Raw genomic sequence first — 26,951 nt, 5'->3', positions numbered from 1 at the left:
AACATACACCCAAAGCTGAGAAACGACTGAACTCCAGTGCGAAAGGCCACCAGCTGCCAGCCCAAAGCCTCCTTGCACAAGACCATAGCTTTGCTGAACAGCCACGATGGCAATGCCACTTGCAGTGTCACCTTTGCAGCAACCATCCCCTAAAACACAATCTTTGATGGGTTGCAGTCATATACACAAAAGCTCTCAAAAGGGAGACCCCAGTGATGTCGTCCTCAGCAGCAGGTTCATTAGTTTCAATTTATAAAAGGTCTGTGTCCTTTGCAAAGGATATGAGCAATCCTTTGTAGCCATCTAATTACAAGTGAGGTTAATACATTGCCAGTTTACTCAGGAATAGCCAGAAGCCCCAGCACTGCTGTCAGAGCAGAAAGCCTAAGGTTCAGAGCAAGCCTGGAAGATGAAACAACTCAGTAGCTCTACTGAAATACCATCATCACCTCAGCCGGCTTTTCCTTTTAATTTCTTTTACCAGCCATCATGTGCCCTCAGATACTCTTATTAGCCAAAGCACTGTTTCATTAATACCCCACTAAGGAAATCACTAATAATCACGACACTTCAACTACCGCTGGAACAACTCTGCTTTGGCTTAAAATTAGAAAAACAGCACCACCAGCTTCTCACATCATGGAAACAAAAAAAAAAAAAAAAAAAAAGGTGGCTGAGGTGGCTGCCACCCTGCAGTGGCTGATGTACCCCCCCCACGTGTCAGCCACTCACATTTCACCTGTATTCCCTGCAACGCTCCAAGCCAAGGTGGGCCCAAAACCAAGATGGCAAGAGCCCACCTCAACTATCAAAATGGATGAAAACGTGAAGGCCTCAAGCGCGGGTCCCTTCCCCCTTGTCACTGGGTGCCCACAGGGATGCATCCACATCCCTGTGGGTGCCTAGTGACAAGAGGGAAGGGGCCTCTCGTCCTCCTCTGGCATCTCATGAACCTGAGGGGACACTTCCCAAGAGGCTACCGCTCAGCCGGGCTCTTCCCCTCAGAGCCCCCAGGTGCCATCTCTGAGGCGGGAAGAACCACCTCACCTTCCTTCGAGGCTCCCGCCCCTGTCCCTTTAAGGGGCGGGCCGCCACCTCCCGCCGGCGCTGATTGGCTGGTTGCCCTCACCTCTCCCCTTCCCCCCCCCCGGGCGGCCGTTAGAGGCCGTTAACGGCGGCGGGCGGGTCATGGTGGCGGGCGGCGCCGTGCGGCTGCTGCCGCTCCCGCGCCCCCTCCTCGGTCGGGCTGCTGGGGCGAGGGGGGTGCTGTCCGGTTGGCCGACTGCGGGGCGCGGCGGGCTGCGTACCGGACGCTGGGTCGCGGTGGCCTTGGCGGTGCCCGCTGGGACGGGTTGGAAGGAGAGGCCGGGACAGCGGGGGCCGGTGTGGGTAGGGGAGCTCGGCCCGGAGCGGCCGCCCCGGGGGCTGCTGCGGCGCTTGGGTCTGGTGTTCAGCTTGGGTCTGCGGGCCTGCGGGTTGCTGCTGCGCTTCGGCCCCCTGCTGCTGCTCTACCCGTTGAGCCGCCTGTGGCCCGGCCTAGGTGCCCTGTGGCTGCGGCTGCTGCGGAGGGCGGCCGAGGCTGCTGGCCCCACCTGCATCAAGCTGGGACAGTGGGCCAGCACCCGGAGGGACCTCTTCTCCGAGGCCTTCTGTGATGAGTTTTCGAAGCTGCATGTTGAGGTGAGCCCGCATCCGTGGGGCCATACTGACGAGCTCCTGCGGAAGGCCTTCGGGGAGGACTGGACAGGCATCCTCAAGTTCCAAAGCCGGGAGCCGGTCGGCTCAGGTTGCGTCGCCCAGGTGTATAAAGCCTATGCTGACCTCACAGCTATCACTGGCTCCGAAGCCAAGGACCTGTCGCCACGCTCAGAGTTATGGTCGGCTTTTGAAGCATGGGAAGTGTCAGGCTTTAGAGGCCTCCTCAGGTGGCTGAGGAAGAGGAAGAGCAAGGAGATGTGGGATGAGAGGAGCAAAGAGGAGCTGAGCCCAGCAGACCGCTCCTGGGGAAGTCCTGTGAATGGGACAGCCCTTACGGAGCAGATGACCGAACCACTCCAGAATGCAAATCCTTCATCAGCCAGACATCTCACGCCTGTAGCCATTAAAGTAAGTCATGCATCTGGACAGTAGATGTATGAAAATCGAGTGTGCTGGACAAGGCCAATCAGATTTTGGTTCCCAAAGGATGAGTAGCTGGCTAGGGGCAGGTAGAGCAAAAGAAGTGATGCTTGTCTCCGTCGATGTCTTTTGTCAGTGCTTTGGTTCCAGCCAGCTGCAATCTAGACTTACGGTGGTCACAGCTCTTCCCAGTCCAGAGAGCTCGAGTACGCATACTGCCTGTGGCATTTTTGACGTGGCATGTGGATACCAGAAATGCCTGCAAGGGCCCAGTTTGTGTTAAAATAATGAATATTAAGCTTGGTTTCACCTTCCAGAAAACGAAATCTCTTCTCATCACATGAAGGAATCTGTAACAGACAAGTTCTTTCCAGCAAAACTTATTTAAAGAAATCTTACATTTGAGCTGTTCCAAATATTAGTCAGTACTGCATGGCACGGAGAGGGTGAGAATGCAAAAGCAATGAAAAATGGTATGGGGTGAGATGGTAGGCTTCAGCACAGATATATTCCATTTGAAGATTATAATGTGTTTCTTTACACCTTAATCCATGTCAAAATGCAAATTATTATGTGGACTAGCTGGGGAAGCTTTGTTAGCTCCCAGTTTTATAGGCTGGGTTCTGTCTATTTGGAACACATCACTTTAGCTGATTGAAACGGACCATCCTTTTAACAACGTTTGGGGAGTTGATCTTGCCACCGTTCATTCTTGTGCAGGTCCTGCACCCTGGACTAGTCCACCAAGTCCAGATGGATCTGTTTCTCATGAAGATGGGTAGCCACATCATTGGACTTCTCCCTGGATTCAAGTGGCTCAGTTTGACAGAGATTGTGGAGGAGTTTGAGAAGCTTATGATTCAGCAGGTGCGTGCCATGCCATGGTCCCCATGTACTGAAACAAAACTGCCCTTTGTTTGCTACTGGCTGGTGCTAACTCTGTTCATACTGCTACTTTTTAAAGGGTTAGATGAAGGCTTGCTTGTTCTTTAGTTATGTTCTTTATTCTAATCAATCGTAATCTTACTGTAGGAAAGCTTATATGATCAGAGAGTAAAAAAAAACCCAAAGCAATGAAAAAATGTAACAAGCACTATGAGATTTAAAAATCTTTTTTAGACTTTGAGTATGTCTTCTAGTGAACAGCCTGAACAGCTAGCTAGCCATACTGACAGTCCTTTTTGCAGCATTGTGAAGGCAACCACTGGTGAGAGACCTCTCCTTAGGAAAAAAAATCTCTCCAAACAAATCCTCAGGCATGTGTTTTTTCTTTTTAATCCTACACATATATTTGCAGTCTATACTCACTCGTCATGTTTGTTAGCACTGAGGTATATGTATTGGCATAACTAACATACTTTTACATAAGTTAATAATACATTCTATACTGTTATTGTTATCAGACTCATAGTGTTGGTAAAGCTAAGCCTTGCAAATAGATCTGAAAACATGTCCAGATTCACTAATGTCTTCTAAAGACACAGTCCTGAAGTGTCCTTACTACCGAACTTATAAAGATTTCACTACAGGCTTAATTAGTCTTATGTTTCTGTTAAAATTAACTATCTGCTAATTTCATTTTTGTGTCTAGATTGCAGAGTCTGAAGTCTGTTACAAACTTTTTGAAAGCCTTAATTCTTTTCTACTATTGCAAAAAAATCTACACAGTAAATCCATGTTGTAAACTGTTGACTCTAGTCAGATGTGACTCGAGGTCATTAGTACCAGTTTAGTCTGTCAAAGCTTTTGGTGGGTGCACTGAAGACTGAGGATAAAACAAACATCTGATAGGCTTGTTGTAATTTCCTTTCATTTCTCTTTGAAAGAACAAGAAGTATTCCTGGGATATTTCCCATTTCCAGATGAGGGAGGTGAGGCAAGGTTATCCTGCCTCCTTGAGCAGCAGCAGTGGGCAGGAGAGATGCCCTTGTGTCACGGCACTGTATCACTGAAGAGCTAGGGTCAGAACTTTGCATAGTGGATTATTTTGTACATGTTACATTAAGTTTCTTCCTGCTGTGGCTGTCTTACCTGTAAAGTGAGGCTAGGGCTGCAGTTCTACTCTGTCTGCCTGCCTTGCTATTTGGACAGTAAGCTTTGCTTCAGCATCTGTCTTACCCTTGAAAATAATGCAGTCCTGGTCTTTTTTGAGGCACCATGCCTATAGTAAGTCACCCATATTTTGAAGGTGCTGGGTTGTGGGCCATCTGTTACCCAGTCTGTTACTCTACTCTTCCATCAGGAAAGCTATAAGCATGTAAGAAGCACCACTCTATTTTGTTTTCATTCTGGCTTTCTGACTAGCTTTGTTGGTATTGAGTACAGTCATGTCCTCATACAAGATCCTGCAGATCTAATTCTAGTCGAATCTAATTTCCAACCTGCTTTTTCTCCCTTGAGATTGACTTACGCTATGAGGCCAGAAATCTGGAACGCTTCCGACAAAATTTCCTCGATGTCGATTTTGTAAAGTTTCCAACTCCCCTTCGGCCTTTGGTAACGACAGATGTTCTAGTGGAAACATTTGAGGTAAGAATTGCAGGGTCTGGGAGTGGTGGTAGCAGTGAGAAGGCCCTTAGGAGAACATGCCAAGGAGGTGTTTTTTTGAGAACGAGCAAACCAGAGGCAGGAGGATGCTTTCCTCTTATTTGCTTAAAGAGATTGGTGTCCTTCCTCAGTGTCTCTTTCACTCTCTTTGTTTGTAAGTAGTGCATCCCAGAAGACAGGTGGCAGACAACTCCATATAGAAGTGAATGCTTGTCCTGAAACTAAGCAGACCAGCAGTATGTCCAGCCACCATGTGCTTGCTTGGGCTTTGCAAATCAACACCATGCTTCAGCTCTCCTCTGTGGTGGGTCAAAGCAAGGAGCTCAGCAATCTGACACTTTCTGATGCTTGCCTCTCTTCCCTTGTGGATGTTTGAGTCTCAGACAAAAGCTACTCCCAGCCTTAGTTTTCGTGCATGTGATCCTGGCAAGAGTACTTCTGCTAGAAGCTGTATCACACCCTCTTTCTAAAGAACAAACCCTTGCTTCTCTTATGTTCTCCATCACATTACATGCAGCCTCTACTGAGCAGGTCCTTTCTAGGGTATTCTCATTGCCTTCTCTCAACTCTCGGCACCTGTGTTTTGACTCCAGCTCTGTGTTTATTTCAGGAGAGTGAACCTATTTCGCACTACCTGCATGCAGAGATTGCCACAGAGCTGAGGCAGAGACTTGCAAAGATGGGCATGGACATGCTGCTAAAAATGGTAGGCACTTGGCTGTGACTGGAAGGGAAGGTGGTTTTCCTGCAGAAGTAACTCATTTGGGGTAATAAGACAATATGGCTAAAGAGAGAACCTGTTTGCTTCCCACGTCTCCTACCCTTTTCCCCATGGACTCAATGATACAGCTGTGCCTTCTGGGGCTAGCCTGTGGATGCCAGGTATCTCGTGGTAACCCAGGACTTGGGCTGCTAGGGCACTGTGCAGCTCCTCAGCTGGCAGAGGGAGGCTTTGTACTTCATGTGCAATGTAACACAAGGCCTGAGTAAAGCCTGGGCTAGATACACCACTACTGCAGACTGACATGGAGCCTCTTCCACTGCAGAAGGGCGATCTGCTTGCACACAGTAGGGTCCTCCTATGCAACTTGATCAGTGCATTGCTTAGGAAACCTACTAATCCATTTAATGAATATTCACATATTGCCCAAGTGCTATAAAGTGCAATGTAATTAGCAAATATCGTGCTTTCTGCAGAGACTGGATGTGACTCACAGGGAACGCAGCTAGCTAGTTTCTTCATTTATTGACCCCTCCTCCAAAACTGCCTTCTTTAAGGAAGCATTAAATATGGAGTAAAGAAAACAAACCTGTCCAGGTTCAGCTTATGATTCAGCTTCTGGCTGTCTAGTTCTTTTGTGGTTGAAATAACCACAGATGATCTGGAAAGGAGTGTTGAGAGGTGACACAACTGGCTTGTGAGGAGCCCTGAGAACTAGCGTGGAAGAGTTGCAAAAGAACCTCACAGTACTGAGTGGATGGACAGTAAGCGTTAGATGAAATTCAGTTGATAACTGCAACATTATGCTAGGGTGGTTGCGAGGCCTGCAGTTCTGACTCCATGTAGCGTGACAGACTCTGAAATAGCTTTTACTGCTCAGAAAAGCAATAGTGGAACCAGAGTAGTTTATGCTAACGTTGGATTCAATGGTTAGGAGTAAAGCAAAACCCTCAAATTTTAGGAGTAGAAAGAATTAAAGAAACAACATTATGGCTGTAAGTAAAACCAATACCTGTTTCTGGAATACTGTGTGCAGTTCCAGTCCCTTGCTGTCTAGGACCCTCCATTTCAAGGGCTTTAACAGAACTAGAAGAGGTGCAGAGGAAGGCAGCCAGCATTATTACGGGTGTGGAGTAGCTTCCATACAGGAATGGTGAAATAATTTGGACTCTTTAATCTGGAAAGCAGAGAAATTAGTAGCTTGTGACAGAGATATATGCAGTCATGAGTGCATGAGAGTGAATATGGATCTGCTGTGTATGGTTTCTCAAAAGAACAATGTGGAGGACATAAAATTATCAGAGGTAATTTTTTTGCAGGCAACACCTAAAAACTCCTTTTTTTCACACAGCTCTAATTATTTATGTGGCAATTGCACAAATCGTAGGAGAAATCCATGAAATACAAAGATAACCTCCTTGGGGCAGGAAGTCCTGCAGTCCCAGGTGGCCAGGAGGGTTAGTGGGGAAGTACTGTCTTGTGCTTGCCCTCTTGATGGTCCTTTCTGTTGCTAACTACTAGCAGAGGCAGAGAAGTGCTACGTACACTTGTTTCCTCTTCTCTTGTTTTCCTTATTTTCAATACAGTTGTAATATGGGTTGATGTCCCAGACTAGAGAAAGTTAACCGTTCACTATAAACCATGCCACTAATGGCAAATGGCCTATTCTTACTGCATTACTCTTTGCCAAGGCCCACCAGCATGTCCCCAGTTTAGGGTTAATTGCCAGAGAGCACTACCATTCCCTGCAGGGACTCCTGGCTGTCTTAAATTAACTCTATGAAACACTGGATTGTTTCACACAGCTCTGCTGACTCCCCTAGAGTGAGTAGCATCCATGCAATGTCAGCATAGCTGGTGTCCAGCAGAAGCCATTTGCTGTGTTTCTGCATAGGGTAATGTACATTATTAACGACAGCAAACAGACCGGGAACAAACCGCTGCTGTTTGCCTCAGAGTTTTGGTGTCGACAGGTTTGGTTGGAATGAGCTGCTCTAAGACTTGCCTGTCCTCTAGGTCTTTGTTGACAACTTTGTCCATGCTGACCTGCATCCTGGGAACATCCTGGTTCAAGGCACAGCCCACGTCAGCACCAGCTGCAAGGAGCAGACAGCCATCGTGGACCTGTGTGACACACTTGTGGTGGAAGTGCAGCCGCCCCTCAGACGGCTCTGCCTGGTGCTGCTGGACGCAGGGATCGTGGCGGAGCTGCAGAGCGCCGACATGCAGAACTTCCGGGCGGTTTTCACGGCTGTGGTCCAGGGCCAGGTGAGGCCTCTGTCATGAGGCTGGGGAAGGGAGACAGCTGGAAAATCTGATGGACAAAGTGATAGTTTTATCTCTATTTCCCCTTGCAATCCTCCCTAAGAGAGGAGAGGAGACTTGCTGGCATGGAAGCTATGCCAGACGTAGGCATAAGATGTTCAACTACAGCCAGGAGGCTGCCAGAGTGGAGCAATTTCAGCGTCCCAGGAAACAAAAACTGTTAAATGGGAAGCAGTTAAATGGGCTGCCACCCCCTGGTTAGGAGTGCTTCTGATGCAAGTTAGGACTGCCTGGGAGCCACTTGCATTTGAGACTGTTGCAGAATCTGCCAGGTTTTGCTAGAGAAGAGGAGGGAATGGATTAACATCTTGGTCTTCCACACATGTTCTCTTCTGCAGCCTTGCAGCTGGAAAGCCCATATGCCATCCTCTATTTTGCTATTGCGTCAGTGTCTGTAGAAAAGAGGAAGCAAAACAAGTGGGCGTGAGAAGGGTCTGGCCTCTGCCAGGCTCCTCTGTATAAGGGGAACTACTTTATCCTCCTTCCCACTTGCTTAAAATACACTCTCAAATGGACTAAAGAATCTGGTGCTGATGTCTCCTCTTCATTCTGAGAACAAGCATCTGTGCTCATACTTGCATGTTGCTGTTTCTCAGCTGTGGGTTGGATGGCTCACCAGCATATCTCAGGAGGGACACATTTTAACTTGGTCAGTTTAATCTGCTGAAACATACTGAGGAGTCAGTGCTAAACCACGTATTCGGGTCCATCCTGTGCTGCCAGACTAAGTTCTCAGCTACCACACAAAAACTACAAACATTTGATTGCAATTCCTTCATTGCTCAGGCTGGGTGTGATTCATGATCTACAGGTAAAAAAACTTCTACAGCAAGTCTTATTGCCAAACCTGGGGCCTCTGGCTCTGTATATTGCTGTCAGACGCACCTTCCAAGAAGTGAAGCTTGGATATGGCTCCCCCCGTTTCCTGTCAAGCATCTGCTAGTGTACAATCAGCTTTCTCTTCCTCTGCGGTTTTCAAATGGAAGGTTGGACTTAGCCCTTAAGGGAGATTAATATATGCCCTTCCTTACACCATTATCTCCTCTGCTAAGACAAAAATTACAGTCTTGTGGGTTTTATTTTTCCCCCTGAAAGTTCTCCTGACTGTTTGAGAGATGTCTTTGTTGTGTTCTACCTGACAAGGCCTGCAAGAAAAATAAGCAGGGTTTTGCCAGATACCAGCTAAGACTTTTGGACTAGTTCTGCTCTTTCTGCACCTGCTTCTGTTGATTTGTTGTGTCTCCGTTGCTGGAATGGGAAGGCATGGCCCTGGGAGTTCTCCTTGCAGTATGCCTCCTCCAGGGACCTATGCAGCAGAGGCCTTCTAGGGACAATGATGTCCAGCTCCCTGTAGGCCTTGCTGGCACCAGTGATCAAGTTCTGATTCTCCTTTTCAACTTGTTTCACAGGGGGAAAGAGTGGCAGAACTGATCCTTCATCACGCCCGTGCTAACCAGTGCCAAGACATTGAGCGATTCAAAGCTGAGATGGCGGAACTTGTGACCAAGGTCCGGGGGAACACCATTGCCCTAGGAAAGGCAAGTGCACAAACTATGTCCCATCCTCACTTACTTGTAATTCAGTGCAACTTGGCTTTCAGAATGATCCATGTGGAAAGGCCAGCTCTGATCTTATCAGCACCACCAGCCAGTACTGGGCACTTTTAGTCTCTCAGGTGCAGCAAAAGTCCATAAAATCCTTTCTTATTTCCTTCTAATTAAAAAATCATGTGTTTGGTTGTAGGTTGCTTTGGGGGTTTTCTTTTTGTTGCTTCCTTTCTTTCTTTTGTTTTAAAAAAATAATCTCTAACATCTGCAGTTCCCTGTGAGGAGTTGCTGAGCCTGATGTTACAACTTGCATCCTGTTAGCTAAGGCCAGCCTGGGCCCTTCAGAGAGTGTAGTACGGTGCTGTTGAGCAAATCAGTGCATGTTGTGTACTACTGTGAGGTCAGACACTCTCAGCCTTCCTGGGCTGGCAAATCAGCAGAACCGTGGGTCACAGCTGAACTCCTTATCCTGGGTGGGGTCAGGGGATCATACCTCAGTGTTGTCTGTTTCCAGCCCAATAATCTTGTACCATCACTAGAACAAAATGGTAACAAACACTGAGAAGAATCCTGCCTGTCACTCACGTGGCTCAGTCTTCTTGACCACAGTTTTTTTGATCAGTTGTTAACTTCTTTTTTCATTCCAGCTTCAGGTGGCAAATCTCCTCTCGAATGTCTTTAAACTATTGATGACCCATAAGGTGAGGTCCTGTCACTGTCTGCCTTCAATAGATGGAATTTCATTTGGGGAGGGAGAACTATGGGGAACATGAAGGGGTCACAAGGAGAGGGACACTGACTTCTGAAACAAACTGCTTAAGAGGGAGGCTGCAGGAATGCATCCAGGTATTGTAGGCATACTGTTTCTCAGGCCTTGATATGTACCCTACCAAGACCAATTTCTGTTTTGTTGGGTTTTGTCTTAATACTGCATTTAATCATTGATATTCTTTACTAAAAGGAATTCTAATTTATTTACTAAAAGGAATGTTTCTGTAACACGTAGGTTTTTCTCTATCTCTTTTTTTATAGTCCCTTAGAAGCAGAAAATGAAATCTGATATATGTTCCGCTTGTGTATCATTGCATGTTTTCTTCCCTGATCTCTTTCTTGATACGTGGTTATGTAACAGCGCTAGGCCGCTTTACTGGTTTGTTAGAGGCCTCAAAAGTGAGGAGCTGCTCACAGAACAGAGATTCCTTATAGTGTTTGAGGGACAACCTTCCATGGCTGCAAGCAACTTTGGAAATCAACAGAGCTATGGTGACTTGAATTAGAGGAGATGAGAAGGTTGTCAGCCACAGGGCTGCCCGGCCTGCAAAGGGTCCCCCTAAACATTCCTTAGAGGTTTTTGTCATTCAGCTGGTTTCTAATAACAGGAAATGTAATTTAGGCCCTTACAAAGCAAGTCCTCCCAATTCCATGAATTCTTAATGCCCCGGTGTGCCTTGAAACAATCCTGGTGCCTGGCTGGGAACTGGGGAGTAGTTTGTTCACATGCAGAGCAGGGGATGGTTTCCTCTGTGATTTGTGGAGGTCTTTCATGGCCATTCAGAAGGTGATCTCCCCCTTACACAAGTGCATGTGTTCAAGGACATTGGATACTACTGAAGCTTATAAGTACACTAGCAATGGTGAGCACTCCTAAGCTCCTGCTATTCCAGTATGGAACAAAAAAAAAAAATTCCATTCCCCTTCTTGGAACTGAAAAACAAACTCCTGGGTTTCCTTAGGGCACTTACGCTGAAACTGTTCTCTTATTTCTGGGCCTGCTACTGGATTTCAGTGTATTCTGAAATCCAAGTGATGGAGTTTCAGTATAGTTTCAGATGTGTATATGCTCTCCCCAGCCTCTTCCTTTCCCTCTCAGCTTAGTTAGAGCTGGTACCTCTGTGGAATGGGCTCAGGAAAAAAAAAAAAAATTCCACTGAGTTCATTCAGTCACTTGTCATTCTAGGTGAAGCTCGAGAGCAATTTTGCTTCAATCATCTTTGCCATCATGGTTCTGGAAGGTCTTGGTCGTTCACTGGACCCGGAACTGGACATCCTAGAGGCAGCCAAACCACTGCTCATCAAAACTGCAGCTTCTGTCCTCGAATAGACTCTTGTGGCTGCTGCCCTTTCACCGTGCAGGGTTACCTATGCCATCTGCGAGCTGATGGAAGCTGAAAGTGAAAAGTCACCTATATCTCAGAAGTGCCATGCAGTGGTTACTTTCCATGACTGTTGCCTTCAGTCATTTTAGCCAAGCACCAGGCATGGGATGATTAGGAGGTCTGTTCCAGAAACCATGAAGACTTTGCACAGTTGAAGAGTTCTGACTTTATGCAGTTCTAAGAGCTAATGTGCTCTGGCAGTTTTTAAACTGACATATCATGTAGTTTAGGTGCACAAGATCACTGCAGCCTGATGAGAAAATGAGTCTTACTTGTCTAGAAGTCTTTTAAAAGATGTTCATTGATCAAGTCTGTTTTGAAATCTATCAGGGTAAATATTTAAAGTTACTTTACTGACTTACCTGTCACTGTGGTATGAGAAATGATGTTCTAACACCCTAATTCAGGCTGAAAAAAGCCAGTAAACCTTTTTGTCTTTTGTACTTTTAACTTCTACTTTTATTGTAGAAGTGTCCCGAGATCCTGCGTGGAATGGTCTGTTCGTAGTCATTTTGGATGATAAAAACAGACGAGTCAATCTGATTTTTCAAACTTCCATACTCTAGCACAATACTATAGGAGTTTGAATTATAAACAGCAAAAGAAAATATTTGCCTCAGCAGAAAAGCTAAATCCATAATAAAAACAACTTTTGGGAATATTTATACTGGTCTTCATTGGTTTTTTTTTAACCTTAAAAAAAGTCTTTTTTTTTTTTTCCCCTGTGTGTTTCCTTCCTACTACCTAGTCTCAACTCCAGTCGCCTCAAAACCTTAACTAATATGCAAATGCTTGGGGTTTTTTTCCAATAGTTTGCAAAATAAGGAGTCCAAGCATTTTCCGAATAGATGGAAAACACATTGTGAATGTTTAAAATTAAGTAAAGCCACCAAAAGCTCTAGATTCTGCATGGCTTTTACAGTCAGTTATTTTAATAGTAGTATTAAAATTATTTTATGGCTGTTTTTAAATAGCGAGAAACACAGCCTATGAATATTTGGAAATACTGTAATATTAAATATATTCCCAGATATACTGTATGTGAAATGGCAGCTGCACAGGGTGGCTGCAGTGGTCTGTTTTCAGATGGTGAAGCAATGTAGAGAAAGTACATAAGCAGACAATCTGCTGGTTTATGGTGATTATAAAATAATGATTAATGATATATAAATGAAGTCTGAAAAATAAGTTTAGATTCTGCTCAATACATTTCATGTACTTTCCTTTAATCATTACGTATTCCATTTCCAAATGCTTAAGAATGAAAGAAGCAGGAGAGTTTAATCTCTTTTAAGTTTTAGGCTTGTTTCTGTAAGTCTAGTTAGACTTATAACTAGGTACCCTGGTGTCTTAACTAGCACATGATTTTGCGTAAAAGAGAACTTGAAAAAGAAGAAAAGCAAGCAGCACCCAAACTTTACATCAAAGAAAATCTCCATGTGCTGCCAGCACCCATTTTCACTCAGTAATGTGATGCCCCCTCCCATTCCCACCCAGCTACCCCAGGTAGGGGGCAGAGGTGCCAGGCACAGCACTCTGCTGCGTCCATCAGCTGGGCAGGTGTTGGGCACAGCCACCCATCTTCTTGCTGAGCAAACTTCTCCCAACTTTTCCAGAGGCTAAACCGAGCTTAAACCAAATTCTAGAATTCCACATCTAAAATGCAAAACTGTGTGTGCTTCACATATGGTTTCAATATATGCAGCAAGTTACATTTTTTTCAGAACTTAATTTAAACAAACAAACAAAATGTCAAAGTCTTCACTTAATATATAGGTTTGTCTTTCTTTCCTTTTCCCCCTATTTTTTTTTAAACAAAAATCTCAGTATGGTTCATGCATATTATGGATCCTAAAGTTAAAAATACCCCTTTTAGCTATTAAGGCCTTAGAATAGTTTGTAAACATCTGGATGAGAGACAGTTTTAATAATTGTCTTTTTGGGAGAAGCTGAAGGCATAGCCTCTCAGTTATCTCTGGAGGAACACAGACTGAGATTTATTGCTGAGAAACTGCTGGCCATTCAAAAGATTTGGCAGAATTTCAAAGGAGCTCCCTTTTACAATTTTCTCAATTTTAAGGTTTTTTTTTTAGAAAATGCTGTTATCACTGGTGCTGTGTTCCTGTAAAAGGGGGTAAATTCTTATAATAATGTTTTTTGCTGAGCGATGTGCCAGAAAATGTGTAACATGTTTCTTTCTAAGTGTACACAGAGTATGAGGCAACATCATTTAAATTTTGTATCTAGTTTGGTTTTAGGTATTGCTTAAAACAAGGTATTACAAATATTATTCATATATATGAGCATAATTTTGTGTAAAATAAGAACGTCCTTCGATACGGTTCTGAGTGTTCCAGCAAATAAATTGTGCCATGCCCATTCTGCTTTCCTAAATCCTCACATGAAAAGAACAGTTACATTTCTGGCTACCCAAAGCTGATAACAGCATTCTCTGTGACACAGCTGCTATATTTTGTACCTCTGATGATACGAGGAAGAGGGACAGCACTTCAGGATGTGGCAACTATAACCTCTTCCTCTGCTTTGTGAAAGAAAGCACCTCCACTAATCGGAGTACAATACATTAAAAAAACCTCTTCTCTCCTTTCCTGTTGCAGCAAACTGTCTCTTGAGGTGCCTTACTCTTTCCTTTCAGGGGAGGGGAGAAGCTGATAGCTTGTCCATGGGAGTGGCTGACACCACAGGCTTTGTTAAGGAAAGTCAGTAAAGCAATTAGAAAATCAGGGGAGTCACGTTTAGTGTTTTATGCTATCGCCTGAATGGGGAACTCTTCCTATAGTTGTATGGCTACCTCGGTTTCTTATGCAATTTATTAACTGTCAGTTTGCCAATTCATTTGTCTTTGTAGCATTGTCATTTATTCATGGTGAACAAAAAGCAAAAAGTCTGTTTATTCTGACCAGGCACCCTATCTGCAAAGATATCTGAGTATCTTTCTGACATAAGATTTCCTGCTTTTGGAGTCTGCCAGCCTGAAAGCGAGATCGTAGGCAGAACAGATCCCCAGGCCCACCATTGGGTTTGGTGATTCTCCAAAGACGGGTATCTCAGAGAGCAGACATTTTTCTCATCACAATGCCTAGAAAGGGTGGCTTGTCACCAAAAAACTATCTTTCTTTTTGGGCTTCTACAAGTCGTTCTTCCTCTAGGCAAGCGGCCTATGTATTCCAAACAGTACATATGCCCTGGCAGTAGAAGATCTACACTTACCTGAGGCCCAAGCTGGAGGGTTTTCTGAAGCACCTCTTATGTCACTGGATCCCTGCCCTGCCCCTTACAGCAGTTTTGGCAGGAAGTAGCACAACTGTGTCATATGTATTGTGACTTCTTCCCTATGGATCTCTACAACTCATGTGCACTGGGACACTTTGTATTAGCCTGTGTTAGGTTTGTATTACCCTGTGCTTGCACCACTTCCCTTGAGGGACTCATTCCCAGGGCCTTTCTCCTGACCTTCATTCTTGTTCTTCACTTCCTACTCTATTGTATGGCCCATGCCCTCACTTAACTAATTCCTTTCCCTGTCATTGTCATCCTGAAAGCAGCTACAACCTGATACCCCTCTGATCTTGTACCTTTTCAATCACTTTCGTAACTCACAGGTCCTCTGTTGCTCCACTCTGCATCGTCTCATGACACTTTCACCAGCCTCAGACTACAACACTCAGCACTGTGGTTGCTGACTCCTTGGAGTCCTGTGGGAAGAGCCGGCCTCCTTCAGATGCTTTTGGGGCAGAAACTTGGCACCGTGGCTGTGTTCCATATTAAATACCCAGGTAGCTCTTTGTTGTGGAGTCAGGTCTGCCAGCAGGGTCACAGAATAACATTTGGCAGAGGTGGACTACAATACTAACTCCATAAAGAAAGGCATGTAAAGGAAAGCGAAAATGCACTCTGGCTGCAATGAAAAGGACATTAAAGACTTCTCCAGGAATCATAATTCCACTTGTCACAACTGCACTCAAGCACCCAACCTCCAGCACCTACAAGACTCGCACCTACAAGACACAGAGCAGGTCTGTGAACTGCTCAAGGGCCTGCTCACCCATGCTGCAGCTTCCTTACGCTAGCAGTGATGCCCGGAGCATCAAAAGATTCTGTTCTCTGAGGTACTGCTGGAGGTCACAGAGTTTTTGGCCTTCTTTTTCCATCTTCTGGTGTGAACGGTCTCTGCTCTGGAACACTCTCCCTTTGGCAGCCTGGTGCTTTTTTTGTTTCCTGTCCTGCTCCTGTGATTCTTGTTCCAACATTTCCTGTTGTGACTGCATTCTGCTCCTGAGGAAATCCTACATAAAAATAAAGACATTTACAATTGTACAGCCAGCTTTCGTGCTGAATTTCACCCACAATTATCACTAGCAGAATGCAGAAAAGGGTATAACCTATGGAAAAGCCTTCCTTGCATGCAGAAAGACTCCTTCTACCACAGAGATGGAGAATTTTACTTCCCATCTTTCACCTTCCTACATGTGTCAAAAATGTTACTCTTCATTTCTTTATCTCTAAATGACATAATTATATTTGATATAAAATAGGTGAAAGACAAATACTTTGGATGGTGCCACTGGTGGAAACATGGGAGTACAGAATACAGAACATTTCTGGAATTGCCCTTACCAGCGTTTCTTTCTCTTGTTCAGAGCTCCTTTCATTGCGTTCTGCCTGCAACTCCTCTCTCTGCAAACGCTGTGTCTTTAAGAACTGCAGCCTCTCACTTGCCTTCCTCTTCTCCTCCTCTGACAAGAAGGATTCCTTCCTGCTCCTCTCTGCCCCAGCAGCCTGGAGCAGTGCCCTGCGCTGCAAAGCTCTGTCTTTGTGCTCCAGCTGTTTCTCCAGCCCTTGCAATGTTCTCTGACGCAACCGCTGCCTGTTTCCAAAACAAAACTTCTCAAATTTCTCAGAAAGAAGGAGCAATAAAAGAAAAAGACAGTGCATAAGACACAAAGCAGATATTCTGTCAATCCGTGCTCAGTTAATACTCCAGGACTCTTTGTTAGGTTACAAGGGTTAAACTTGTGTCCTAAACAGAGGTGGCAAAACCCCCAGATCGTCTGGTGCCTGATGTCAGCAAACTGCAGTCATCTGTTCACCTGACTACAGAACCTGTGTTCTCGGCCCTGAAGACGAGGAACCAAGGAAATGGCTTGTGCAGGCAGGGCTGTAGCACTAATGTGGACGACTGGGTGGCTGCGTGTATTTATGGTGGAGCCACAGGGGCAAGAGAAGAGATGGAAGGAGGTGGATCATGGGGGCAAGGACCTGCTAAGCTTAAGTGGACTGTGGGGTCAGAGCCAGGGAACAGGGATTTGGGAGGCAAAGGGAATTTGGGTCTGAGGACAGACTGAATGGAATTTGCCCTTGGAGGTAATGCTAAAAGCTATGGGTCCGTGTGTACCCACTTGTCCATACCTCAATCACCAATTTTATTCCCATTAGTAAACCACCATGACCACTCTGCAGAGACTGGCATGAGGCACAACATGTGATGTTCAGAGACCCAATGAGAGCACTAGGGAGTAGACATTACCAACCTTTCAACATTTACTACAAAAAAACGTTAGGTCGTAGGTATCACCTCTGGTTGTCCCTGCACAGCTGGCGTCGGATGCCATCCGCCTCTTGCTGCTGCTCCCTTTCCAGCTGCCTCCGTTCCTTTTGCCACCTTTTGTGCTCAATCTTGGCTCTGTTGAAGTCCATCTCTCTCCATCTCTCCTGAGATGCACCATTAAGGATTGATTTCTAAAAGAAACAACCCAAAACAAACCCTTAATCTCATCAGTATATTTTTCTAATGCAAACTGTAAACCTACAAAACCAGAACAGCTTAGTCTTCTAATGTCATTCCTGAGCTCTGGAAGCCGCACTGGCTTATGAATACTACAGTGTCACTTCCCATCTGTGAAAACACTGAGTATGATGCTAAAACCTGTACAAAAGACTGGGCTTAACCAACAAAGGGGTGCCTGATAATTCGATTTTAAGAGTTCTTCATAGGTCAGTAGGCTGTGCTGTTCTGGTTGTTCCGGTGTTGAGCCAATGCTTAAAACTGCCCAGTCTTTCTGTCAGCTTCTGGATTGGATGGGAAATACAGATTCTGACCACAAATCATATTACGGATTCCTTACTAGATTTTATTAGAAAGAGAAATATCTGCCTCCCTCTGGCCAAACACAAAATCTTCCTGGAGTTCTGTGTAGGTGTATTAACTCTTCACTTCCTGTTGTCTGAGATTTCTACCCATGGTCAAGCAGTCTTTGTGTTTTCTTCAGTAGTAGCTGCATTTCAATGCTGGGCAGTGTTCCTAATTTGCATTTTTAAGTGTACTGTGTTGTGTGAAGAGAGGAAGGAACACCTACAAGGCTTCTTTTCACAGCCATAGTGAAATATTTATTTCTTTTGTACTCCTTACAGTGCTCTGTATGAGGGAAGGAGCAAGGAAACATCACCAAGACTTAAGACATGCATTCCAGTTTACTTTGCTAGAGCTGTTTGGGGCTGGAACAGAGTTTCCACGAAATATTTTCCTCTCTCAAATGCATTATCCTTTCTCCTATTCCCAGCTGAAATTAGCATGTTCCTGCCATTAGCTGTTTCTCTGCAATCAGAGTGTCTGCTTCCAGTCCTTTCCTGAGGACATCTCTAATACCACAAGCTGGAAAACACTACAGGACCTTCAAAGAATGTCCCTGCCAGTCTCATGTCACGTTTTGACTGATCTCTCTCAACACATTGATCTGTATGGCTTCCTAGGGGCAGTAAACACCCTTGTTCTCCAGTGTATTGCTATTCTTTGCAAAAACTGTACCTTGCGGATGGTTTGTGTTTAATGACATACACAGGGAGAGATCAAAGAGAGACTCAAAGGTGGTTTATAGGTGGGAGGTGAGCACAGGGTGTTTTCCAGCAGGCAAAGGACGGGCCTAAGGATTAGGAGACTCCAAGTTCCACCCCAGCCCTGACACGCACTCTCTGCTACGGGATTCAGCTGACTACCTAGACTTTCTCTTTTTTGCCTGCAATATCTGTAAAAGAAGAATAATTTTTTTGCTATCTAGTAGAGCTGGCTGAGAGGTTTATTTAGAAGAGATTAGATCTGAAATAAAAAACTCTGTCAAAAGTACTGAGTAAAAATACCAGAAGTGCCTTGTTCCTGTACAACGCTGATTCCCAAGTGGAAACCTTATGTTTCTTTTATGCATAGCCATTATTCTACACAGGCATAATTTTTGTTGCAATAACAACCTTTGAGAAAGAGATCAAAAGAGAGTATATTCTCACATGACATAAACATATCGCTTGATCCTAATAGCTAAATCTAATTTGGACCAAACACTTACTGTAATGCTTTTGTCTTTTAGAAGATTTAGGAGATTTGTGGATCTCCTAGCCTGCACATTGGAGGCACTGTGTGGTCTCTGTACACGTAGAGCTGATTCGATGGTCAGGCTGTCTTTCTCTAGCGATTGATTCACTCGGTCAAAGAAGCTTTGGCGCCTGAAAGGGACCAAAGCACTGGTTCCCAGGGAAGGGCTCCTTTGGGAATGCTGGATTGGAGCTTCTGCCACTCTGGACTCAAAAAGACCTTTCAAATAAATTAGGGCAGGGACATAAGAAGTTACAGACAGCTTAAAAAAAGAAAGCAAATTTTTTAAAAAAAAAAAGTCTTCTCATATAAAATATATTCAAGCAGGAATTTTATGACTTAGTACCAATGTTTCCCTCTGAGGATGCAGGACATTTTTTAGTGTCCACAAAACAGGTCCCAGCTTTCAAAAAACAAGCTTGTCATTGCGGTCAAGCAAGAGTTTTGCCTGGTAACACAAGATCACTGACTGCACTTACAGCTACTCAGGCTAAGGGGTGGTTTACATGGTATTTCGCAGACAGACATGAGCTGCTTCTGACAATGTTCTGAGACAAAAAAAACCTATAAATTTTTGATAATGCAAAGCCTGAGCTATACATCCTGCTGGGAGACAGAAGAAATTAGCTTGGGCACACCACTGTGCTAAGGCAGCTTTTGGGTAACTGAGAACATGGGCGGAGCTTGCTCGCACCTTTCAGCTAAAGACAGTGTGGATTTAAGGGGCAGTTGTTGCATGGAATGATGTTGGAACACCATCTGGGAAGAAATGTGCACCTCTGTTTGACTCTTCATTCTCCCTCTACCAGCAGTGACACAGAGAAAAGCAGTAACACCTGGAGAAAGTGAGAAAGCTTTAGGCTTTCAGACTGCTCACTTAAATGCCTGCAATTGTCACAAAACTAGCTTAAACTGAGGACAGCAACAATTTGATTAAAATCATGATCCGGCCCCTTTTGGATAATAAGGAGACAAAAGTTTACCCAATGACATTATAAAGCAATAATTTTCAGCCCAGATAAGAGAAGGAGTGTTGTGCAGACCAGTCCTGGTGAAATCTTTTTGCTCTAGGCAGTCAATGTTACAGAGTAATTTTTAAAGTAAGGAAATTTTATAATAAATAATATTTATAGTCAGTAGTATGATAAAGGTTAAGAAAACCCAAGGCTGATACTGTTTTTTTTAACTGTATGTGTAAAAGCTAAAAAACCCCATCTTCCACCTCAAAACCTTTCATCTTGAGAAGTTTTACAGCTTCTCAAGCCATACTACCATTAATACCGATGTATATAATAGTAGTATGTTACGCTGGCTATATTCAGCATGGCTTTATGGCGTGTTGTTTTGAAACATCAAGAACTATGGCACCAGACCTTAGACATGAAGGCCTGCTGCACTGATATTCTGTGGCAAGTCTTATGTTTGGATAAAACAGCTACAATTTCAATACCATGTTCTGTGTTTAAAATTACCCTCAGTTTCAGCATCCTGCTGTCTGCTGTCTGGTTCTTCCCTGTGGACTGTCTCCATTAACCAGCTGTCTGTGTTGACAGCAGTATCAACCACAGCATGAGCCATCTCCCTCTGAGAACTCTAGAAATAACAAGAAATGCAATCATAATCCAGACCTGATAAGGAAAAGAATAGGTTAGCTTCATGGATTTACAACGTAAGATCTTAAGTTGCAGCCAAAGTTTGAGAAAGAATTAAAAAAAACCCCAGCCTCTGGGGGAGTTCTTTAATAAAGAAACAACCCTTAAGTAGAGTAACTTCTGATCACTTTGTGGGTTTCTCTGTATCTTCAGATCACCTAAAACTGGCAGTACTTCTGCCTGGAAGGGTCCAAACTGGTACAAAAGAGATTAGAGGAGCTCTGGCTGAAAGACAGTCGCATTTCTGGCACATGCCAGAAATTAGGATTCTAACCATTGCAGAGCAATGGACAAAAGTTTGGCAGTAGCCAGCGCACATTAACCTCCTCCTTACTAATCCTCATCCAGTGCCCTGTTCACAACCCCAAATCAAATACTGAGGATCACAAAAGTCTCTTTTGGTCTCTGGGAGGTGATGCCTCTACCGCGGGTGGAGAAATATCTTAATAGCATTACACCAGGGACTGCCTTGGTATGGAGCAATCCTTACTGTAATCCTTATCCGGTGTAAAGTCTTCTGCCTGATGCTTTTTCCTGCCTTTACTGCCTTCACGCAGAGGCAGGATGAAGAACTGGACTATGCGACACTTCTCATGTTTTGCATCTGTGGAAGAGCTTCTAGAAGTCTGCTCCAGGCAGTGACAATGACAGCTTCTAGCTCTTTCCCAGGTCAAAGGATCAGGAAGACAGTGCAGAGCAGAGTCTCTCCATTCTTTAGCAGGCATACATAAGGGCCAGGCCTAAAACCTCTAATAATTTTCGGTACCAAGAGCAGAAAACTCAGGGTAACAAAGCAGACATTATGCAAATAGCAGAAGGCAAGTTAACAGGAGAGCCAGAGTGAAGCACTTTTCACCTTCTTAGGTTCTATATCCTCATTGTCCTCTTCCAAACAAGACTGAACATCTTTTGGAGCATTTTCTGTCTTCAATATCTTATCTTCCTTTTTCTCTTCCTCTCTGGAAACACTTTCTGAAGAAATCCTCACTTCAGACAGCTGCTCTTCTATTTTCTTGCTGTGCTCTTCTTTAGTCAAGCTTGTTCCTGGGATGAAGGCATCTTCTTCCTGCACTTCACACCCTGTAGGCCATGTGGGTTCCCAGGCTGCAAGGCAGCAATGGGGAAGTGAGGCACACCTGCAGCTGCACTTGGCACATGGCTGGGTTGAATACAGACCCCTTGGCCAGTAGTCCAGGTGTGAGCGACCCTGCCTGTAATGGCCTGAGGCTCTATAACCCGGTGTCACAATGTATGGGTAATCCAAGCTTGAATCCACCACCATCTTCCTGGCTGCTAAAGGCATCTGCAGTTCTAGGATGATGCGTTCGCTTAAGGGCAGAGGGATCCGCAGAGCTTGGTCAGAAGACACCTCCTTAGTCTGCCCATTCCAGAAGCTCACAAGCACTCCTCTTCTGTTGTGTGCTGTGCATTTTGAAAAAAAAAAAAAAAAGGCAAAGAATATATTAGAAGCATGTCAACCTGTGTGATTTATCTCTTAGAAAGAGATAGGAGATAAAGATCCTATTTTTAGAAGGAGATAAAAGCAACAGCTTGTCTTTCAGTCAATTTTCTAACAACTTCCATGATTTCTTCTTTATAAGTTTAAAATTTGAACTTCTTTTGAACTTCCTCTGAAGACAAACCAGGTAGCAAAATTCTCTCTTGACACAGCGAGCCAAGATTTTACCGTGCAAAAGCTGGAAACTAGACTAACAGATAATCAGGTGAATACTCATGAGGGCCAGGAACATTTTTCTCCTTCTGTTGGGAGGACACCACCCCCCTTGCCCTCCACATTTTTAGGAAGTTTCCACTCGCAGAACAAATCAAAGGCCAATTCTGGGAGCTGCATTAATTCTGGCACTGAAAAAAAGAACAGGCTGCTTAGTGCCAACAACAAAAAAACAACGATGATGAAGAGAAGCCAAGCAGCAGGTGGTGAATTTTCCATGGTTGAGACCATTCTCTTTTCTGTATAGTGACCAGCAACTGTGGCGAGTCTAGCACTATTAAGAAAGCCAATACCCAGTACCTAAACGTGCTTCCTCGTTCTCCATAACCTTCAGCACAGTGGCTGGGCCAAAACGTTCAGCTCTAGCCTCCCATGGTGCCAAGACCCTGTCTCCTGGAGCAAGAGGCTGTCGCCTGGCATCTTCGTAGTGGAGAATGTCGTAGAGAGGCGTTTCCTGCATGTGAAGCTGTACCTTGCCTTTCAGAGTGCGACTTGTGTCAAACTCAATTAAAAAGCGTTCTCTGGAGCCCTACAAGAGTAAAACATGCAGTTTGCAAGACAGACATCTGGGTCCAATTAATGGCCAAACATAAGTGCTAAGAGGGAAGTGGCAGAAATGCCAGGAAGTGGAACGTGATCTGTGAATGTAGCTTTCCTATTCTACCAGGTTTTTCACTGTACTGTGTCCATATTGGACTTTAAAAGTAATTAAAAAGCTTAAGGGGCTGACAGTCTTTTTCTTCCTTTCATTTTGAACTTAGGTTTTAGTAGGCTTATCTGGCTGAGGCAGAATTTTACCAGGAAAACCTCCCATCAGAAAAAGAGCAGCCAAAAGAAACTGCTGTATATGATGCAGTTTGTTATACTGCAATCAAAAGGATAACAAACCAGTAAAACGTCATTAACTCTCATAAATTTAAATGCTCTAATTTAAGCCTCCAGCAATGGGCGTGGGGCAGATCTGTTACTGAAATCTCAGCCTTCCCTGCAGATCTATGAGTGCGCTTACACACATAATGCTGTCAGCCCCAAATCCAGCTAGTCACTCGTGCCTTTAGCTGTCCCCATCCGTTCCACCCTACATTGGACTTACAGCCATCCTCAGCTATACTAGCATCATTATTTATTTAACTAACCTATGAACTGGAAAACGCATTGGATTTTTAAAGAAAGCCTGCAGAAAGGGATTTTTCTGTCTGGCATCGAAAATCATCTCACAAATCCCAGAAACACAGAAGGAAGAGAATGAGGAAAGCTCTCAATTTGGTAAGGAGGAGGCGGTCCCTGGAGGCAGACATTTTGGATGACTATTACTAATGCTGTTTAGCTAATTTTACTAATGCTTTTTAGCTAATTGACTTTGCTGCTGGACTGGGCGGAAGTAGACAATAGGGATAAGGGACCTGTTTTGTTTGATTGTCTCTGAATAACAACTTATTATAACTAGTAAAATGGGTTGTTTTCCTGGCTGCTTCTGCTTGCAGGACTCCTCACAGTAAACAGCCAGCCATCAGCAAATTGATGAAAACAGGATGTGGGGAGAGAATAATGGTTATGAAGTGCACTGTATCGCAGCAGAGCCAGCCCACAGCAAGGGCATGGGACTGGTGAGACATGGGAAGAACAGGGAAAAGACACACAGATGCTCTTACAGCATAGTTCCCAATCGATAGCTACCTTCACCTCTTGGGCAATGTGGCCCAGGTAGTAATAGCCATCAGCTTCTCTCCTTGCCAACACACGAGCCCCCCTCATGAAACTGGAAGCCTCTGGGGAAGAATCAATAAAATTCTTTTTTGCTGAGGATATCAAGGTCATACAAAGGGAATCTGGGTTCCACGCACAAACAGGAAAGCTGTAGAAAACAAAAATACAAGAAGTAATGAAGACCTTGGCAACAGAACTTCTGCAACCTGCTGCAATGAAAACAAACTAAATCCACATGGGACACCCACCCACCCCGCAATAACTGTCTTTGTTTCCTAGCTTCTTTTTTTTTCTGCATTTCCAGTGACCCACCTTTAGATTTTGAACTTACTACGTTACAGGACATCTTGGCAGCAGAGAGCCAAAGGGATCTTTATTAGCTGTATGACAACACTGGACACGTGAGATGGACGTGGAGCTTACCTGGAGGGGGGAAGGAGGAGATGGAAGCAGATGAGCATCATCTTTGAACACTTAAATCCTTAAACAGGAATATTATTTTAAAATTTAAATTTACTTTCCAGTATGTTACTTTATATTTTGAATTCTTCCATACTATCTTACAGTGCTATGCTGTTTATTTGTAAGCTCATCATAAATGGTTTTGATTTTAAGAAATCATGCTTGGAAACAAGAAATATAAAAAATAAAATATAAGAACTATATGATAAAAAAAATCCCTTGCATTTCACTTGCCTTCTGTTCAGCTGCTAGATATGTAGCAGGTGTATTGTATCACTGTTTCTTCAATCATGATGATATGTGTTCTTCAAAAGACAACATGTCATTTCAAGTACACACAAAGCTATAGTAGGTATCCATTTTGGCCCATTTCAGATCTTATCATAATTTTATTCTACTGTGAAGGAAGCAGTAAGCGTGTGATTCTTAAATCAGAAGTTTTCTTTTCTTACTAATTCTTATGCCTTTTAGTTAATTGATTTAAATGAAGAGCTTTGCAGCTGGAAAATATACCGATTTCTCAGGACGAGGCACAGCTTGGAGACAGGCAGCAGAATGGAGACAGGGTGGGGTTTCTGGAGCTGCCTCTCCCATCCCCAGGAGCAATGCAGACCTATCAACCCTGCTGGCTTCCTTCCAGTCCATCTGCCCCTGGTTCTAAAACAGTAGCTTATGGGCAGCCAGCAGCCATGTGTGCATTGCCTCCTCTTGTACCCTGTTTCTTATGCAGCTACCCAAACTCTCCAAGCAAGGAAGAGCTGTAAGGTCAATGAAAGGAGCTGAAGTCAAGGAAGAATGAAGAAGGTGGGGACTGAGTGTAGAAGACAAAGTTGCCTTTGCAGGTCAAAGCCAGCAGTGGAGCCATCTGGCCTGAGCAGGATAGAAAATGTGAAGTGTTTGAGATCAATGACACGGGGAATTATATGCCAGGGATTACGAGAAGGGAGAAAGACAAAATGCAAGAGAGTTGGGAGGTTGAGTCGACAACAAAACTACAAAACTTATATTAAAATGTTCAGCTTTTATGGGAAAAGATAAACTCTATTTGCATTAATCATGTGTTAAGTAAAAACAACGGTTGAGTAGTTTGCCACTATTCCCTGTAAACTGTTGTTGAAAATGCACTAGGGCTGTTAACGAGACTCAGAAGAGCAGGGAACTTAAAATCCCTTAACTACAAGGACATCCACAGGGTAGACACGCAAAACCTATGCTGTTACAGCTGAGAGTGTCAGCTGTTTGGGATGTTAACAGATTTAGAAGACGTTGTTATTTATTTAAAAGACAGTATTTGACCCCCCTCACCTAAGAGTAAAATAACATTCAAGTCTGTGAATCAGGATACACTGGCTGTAGGCAAAGCTGTACAGTTACCTAGCAAAGAAAAAGTAAAATCAAAGTTAAGGCATTTGTTCTTTCCTACAGGATCTTCACCTTCACCTGTGAGAGACCTCTTTTCAAGTGCTGGTCTGTGAAGTTCAATGAAATCACTTTACAGGGCAAGTCTTTCCCTGCGAAAGTAAATGGAGCTAGACCAAGATACAGCCAAATTTGACCCCAAGTCTTGGCGGTGATGCCTTTTGCTCAGGGGCTATGTGAAGTGCTCTTTCCTCACAAGCAGTGAGGAAACAATTAGTGAGTGTACAATTAGGAGGGTGGATATGCCAGCTCGGGATGTCAGGTACAGCCTGTCACAGAAATGCCAAACTTGTTTTAAATCTTTGTCCAAAGACTGCTTTGTTCATAAGCTGTTAGGCAAAACAAGGTTACCATTCCAGAGGGCCACAGAAACTCTTCCCCAGTTCTCCTTTGTGAAATGTCATCCAATAAAGATTCAAGAGGAACTAATTAGTATGCCCTAATCTTGTATTAGTGGCATACGTTTTCAGAAGCAGTAGGGGGGAGCTGGATTGCTTGAAAGGACCCCCCTAATTGTCTGGCCACTTTCTCCATTATTTTTTGCTTGCTTCTTTCCTGATCATCTGAATCTCCCATCTCCCAACAGGTACAGAACACGTACTGGATGCAACTTGTTCTCCATAAGAAGTTGGCAGATTTCCTCTGATTCTTGCTCTGGGAGTACGTCAGTGAACAGATACACTGACTGTCAGCCCGGGTCCTCAAACGCCGCAGCCAAGCCACTCACAGCGTTTGTGCCGTTCTCAAAGCGCAGGGATCGAATCCAGGCTGCTGCTTCAGCTACGCAAGCATCTGACTGGGCAGTTGCACCATTTTAACAGCTATAGGGGAAAAAAAAAAAACAAGAATAAGAAGAAATAAATAACAAAAGCCCACTCACGCATGCAGCTCTTTGCTCACGTGAGACTCTCTATCGGGTATTTCTGTGCTCAGGTGTCCCTGCCTTCCCGCCTCAGCAGCCGGCCTACAGAGAAGGCCTTGCAGGCCCCCGGCGGCTGGCGCCCTCCTCCCCGCCTGCCTGCCTGCTCCCCGCCTGCCTACCCCTCCGGAGAACAGCACGGCGTTGAAGAGGGCGCCGGTGCGGCCGCCGGAGGAGGTTCCGCACCCGCCGCTCCCTCGGGAACGTGTCGGCGGGACCCGCCACGGCCATCACCGGGCGCCTGCCCAGTTGCTACGCAACC

General features: G+C 44.5%; 2 protein-coding genes across 7 annotated transcripts; one reads left to right on the top strand and one right to left on the bottom strand.

The window, feature by feature from the left end:
• Positions 1 to 1,178: 1,178 nt before the first annotated feature.
• On the top strand, positions 1,179 to 12,334 carry ADCK2 (aarF domain containing kinase 2). The gene is made up of 8 exons (XM_063320051.1): positions 1,179 to 2,106; positions 2,839 to 2,985; positions 4,519 to 4,647; positions 5,276 to 5,371; positions 7,403 to 7,654; positions 9,121 to 9,249; positions 9,906 to 9,959; positions 11,216 to 12,334. Exons 1-8 carry the CDS (start codon positions 1,189 to 1,191, stop codon positions 11,357 to 11,359), a joined length of 1,869 nt encoding a protein of 622 aa, XP_063176121.1. The 5' UTR covers positions 1,179 to 1,188; the 3' UTR covers positions 11,360 to 12,334.
• On the bottom strand, positions 7,588 to 26,942 carry LOC134508401 (trichohyalin-like). 6 transcript variants are annotated; one of them, XM_063319995.1, is made up of 12 exons: positions 26,812 to 26,942; positions 26,372 to 26,591; positions 24,221 to 24,312; positions 23,860 to 24,037; positions 22,483 to 22,711; positions 21,307 to 21,872; positions 20,271 to 20,391; positions 18,773 to 19,017; positions 17,011 to 17,174; positions 16,053 to 16,302; positions 15,481 to 15,721; positions 7,588 to 7,700 (listed from the first exon to the last, which is right to left on the bottom strand). In XM_063319995.1, exons 2-11 carry the CDS (start codon positions 26,390 to 26,392, stop codon positions 15,497 to 15,499), a joined length of 2,091 nt encoding a protein of 696 aa, XP_063176065.1. In that variant the 5' UTR covers positions 26,393 to 26,591; positions 26,812 to 26,942; the 3' UTR covers positions 7,588 to 7,700; positions 15,481 to 15,496. The 6 variants fall into 6 exon arrangements, with proteins under 6 accessions (XP_063176065.1, XP_063176094.1, XP_063176084.1 ...); XM_063320024.1 differs by lacking the exon at positions 7,588 to 7,700 and adding an exon at positions 25,657 to 25,725 and having other exon boundaries at positions 12,533 to 15,721; positions 24,202 to 24,312; XM_063320014.1 differs by lacking the exon at positions 7,588 to 7,700 and adding an exon at positions 25,657 to 25,725 and having other exon boundaries at positions 12,533 to 15,721.
• Between the last annotated feature and the right edge of the window lie 9 nt (positions 26,943 to 26,951).

Source organism: Chroicocephalus ridibundus, chromosome 1 (assembly GCF_963924245.1).
Source record: "Chroicocephalus ridibundus chromosome 1, bChrRid1.1, whole genome shotgun sequence".
NCBI lineage: Eukaryota > Metazoa > Chordata > Aves > Charadriiformes > Laridae > Chroicocephalus > Chroicocephalus ridibundus.
The sequence above is the reverse complement of the archived record's forward strand: the minus strand, read 5'-3'. Positions and strand labels throughout refer to the sequence as shown.

Excerpts from the sequence above, each read along its gene's own strand:
- ADCK2 (XM_063320051.1), top strand. The coding sequence starts at position 1,189 with ATGGTGGCGGGCGGCGCCGTGCGGCTGCTGCCGCTCCCGCGCCCCCTC. Across the intron at positions 2,986-4,518 it reads AGAAGCTTATGATTCAGCAG|ATTGACTTACGCTATGAGGC; the intron begins GTGCGTGCCATG and ends TTCTCCCTTGAG. Across the intron at positions 9,250-9,905 it reads ACACCATTGCCCTAGGAAAG|CTTCAGGTGGCAAATCTCCT; the intron begins GCAAGTGCACAA and ends TTTTCATTCCAG.
- LOC134508401 (XM_063319995.1), bottom strand. The coding sequence starts at position 26,392 with ATGGAGAACAAGTTGCATCCA. Across the intron at positions 21,873-22,482 it reads GAACGAGGAAGCACGTTTAG|CACACAACAGAAGAGGAGTG; the intron begins GTACTGGGTATT and ends CAAAATGCACAG. Across the intron at positions 16,303-17,010 it reads CTGTGCAGGGACAACCAGAG|GCAGCGGTTGCGTCAGAGAA; the intron begins GTGATACCTACG and ends TTTTGGAAACAG.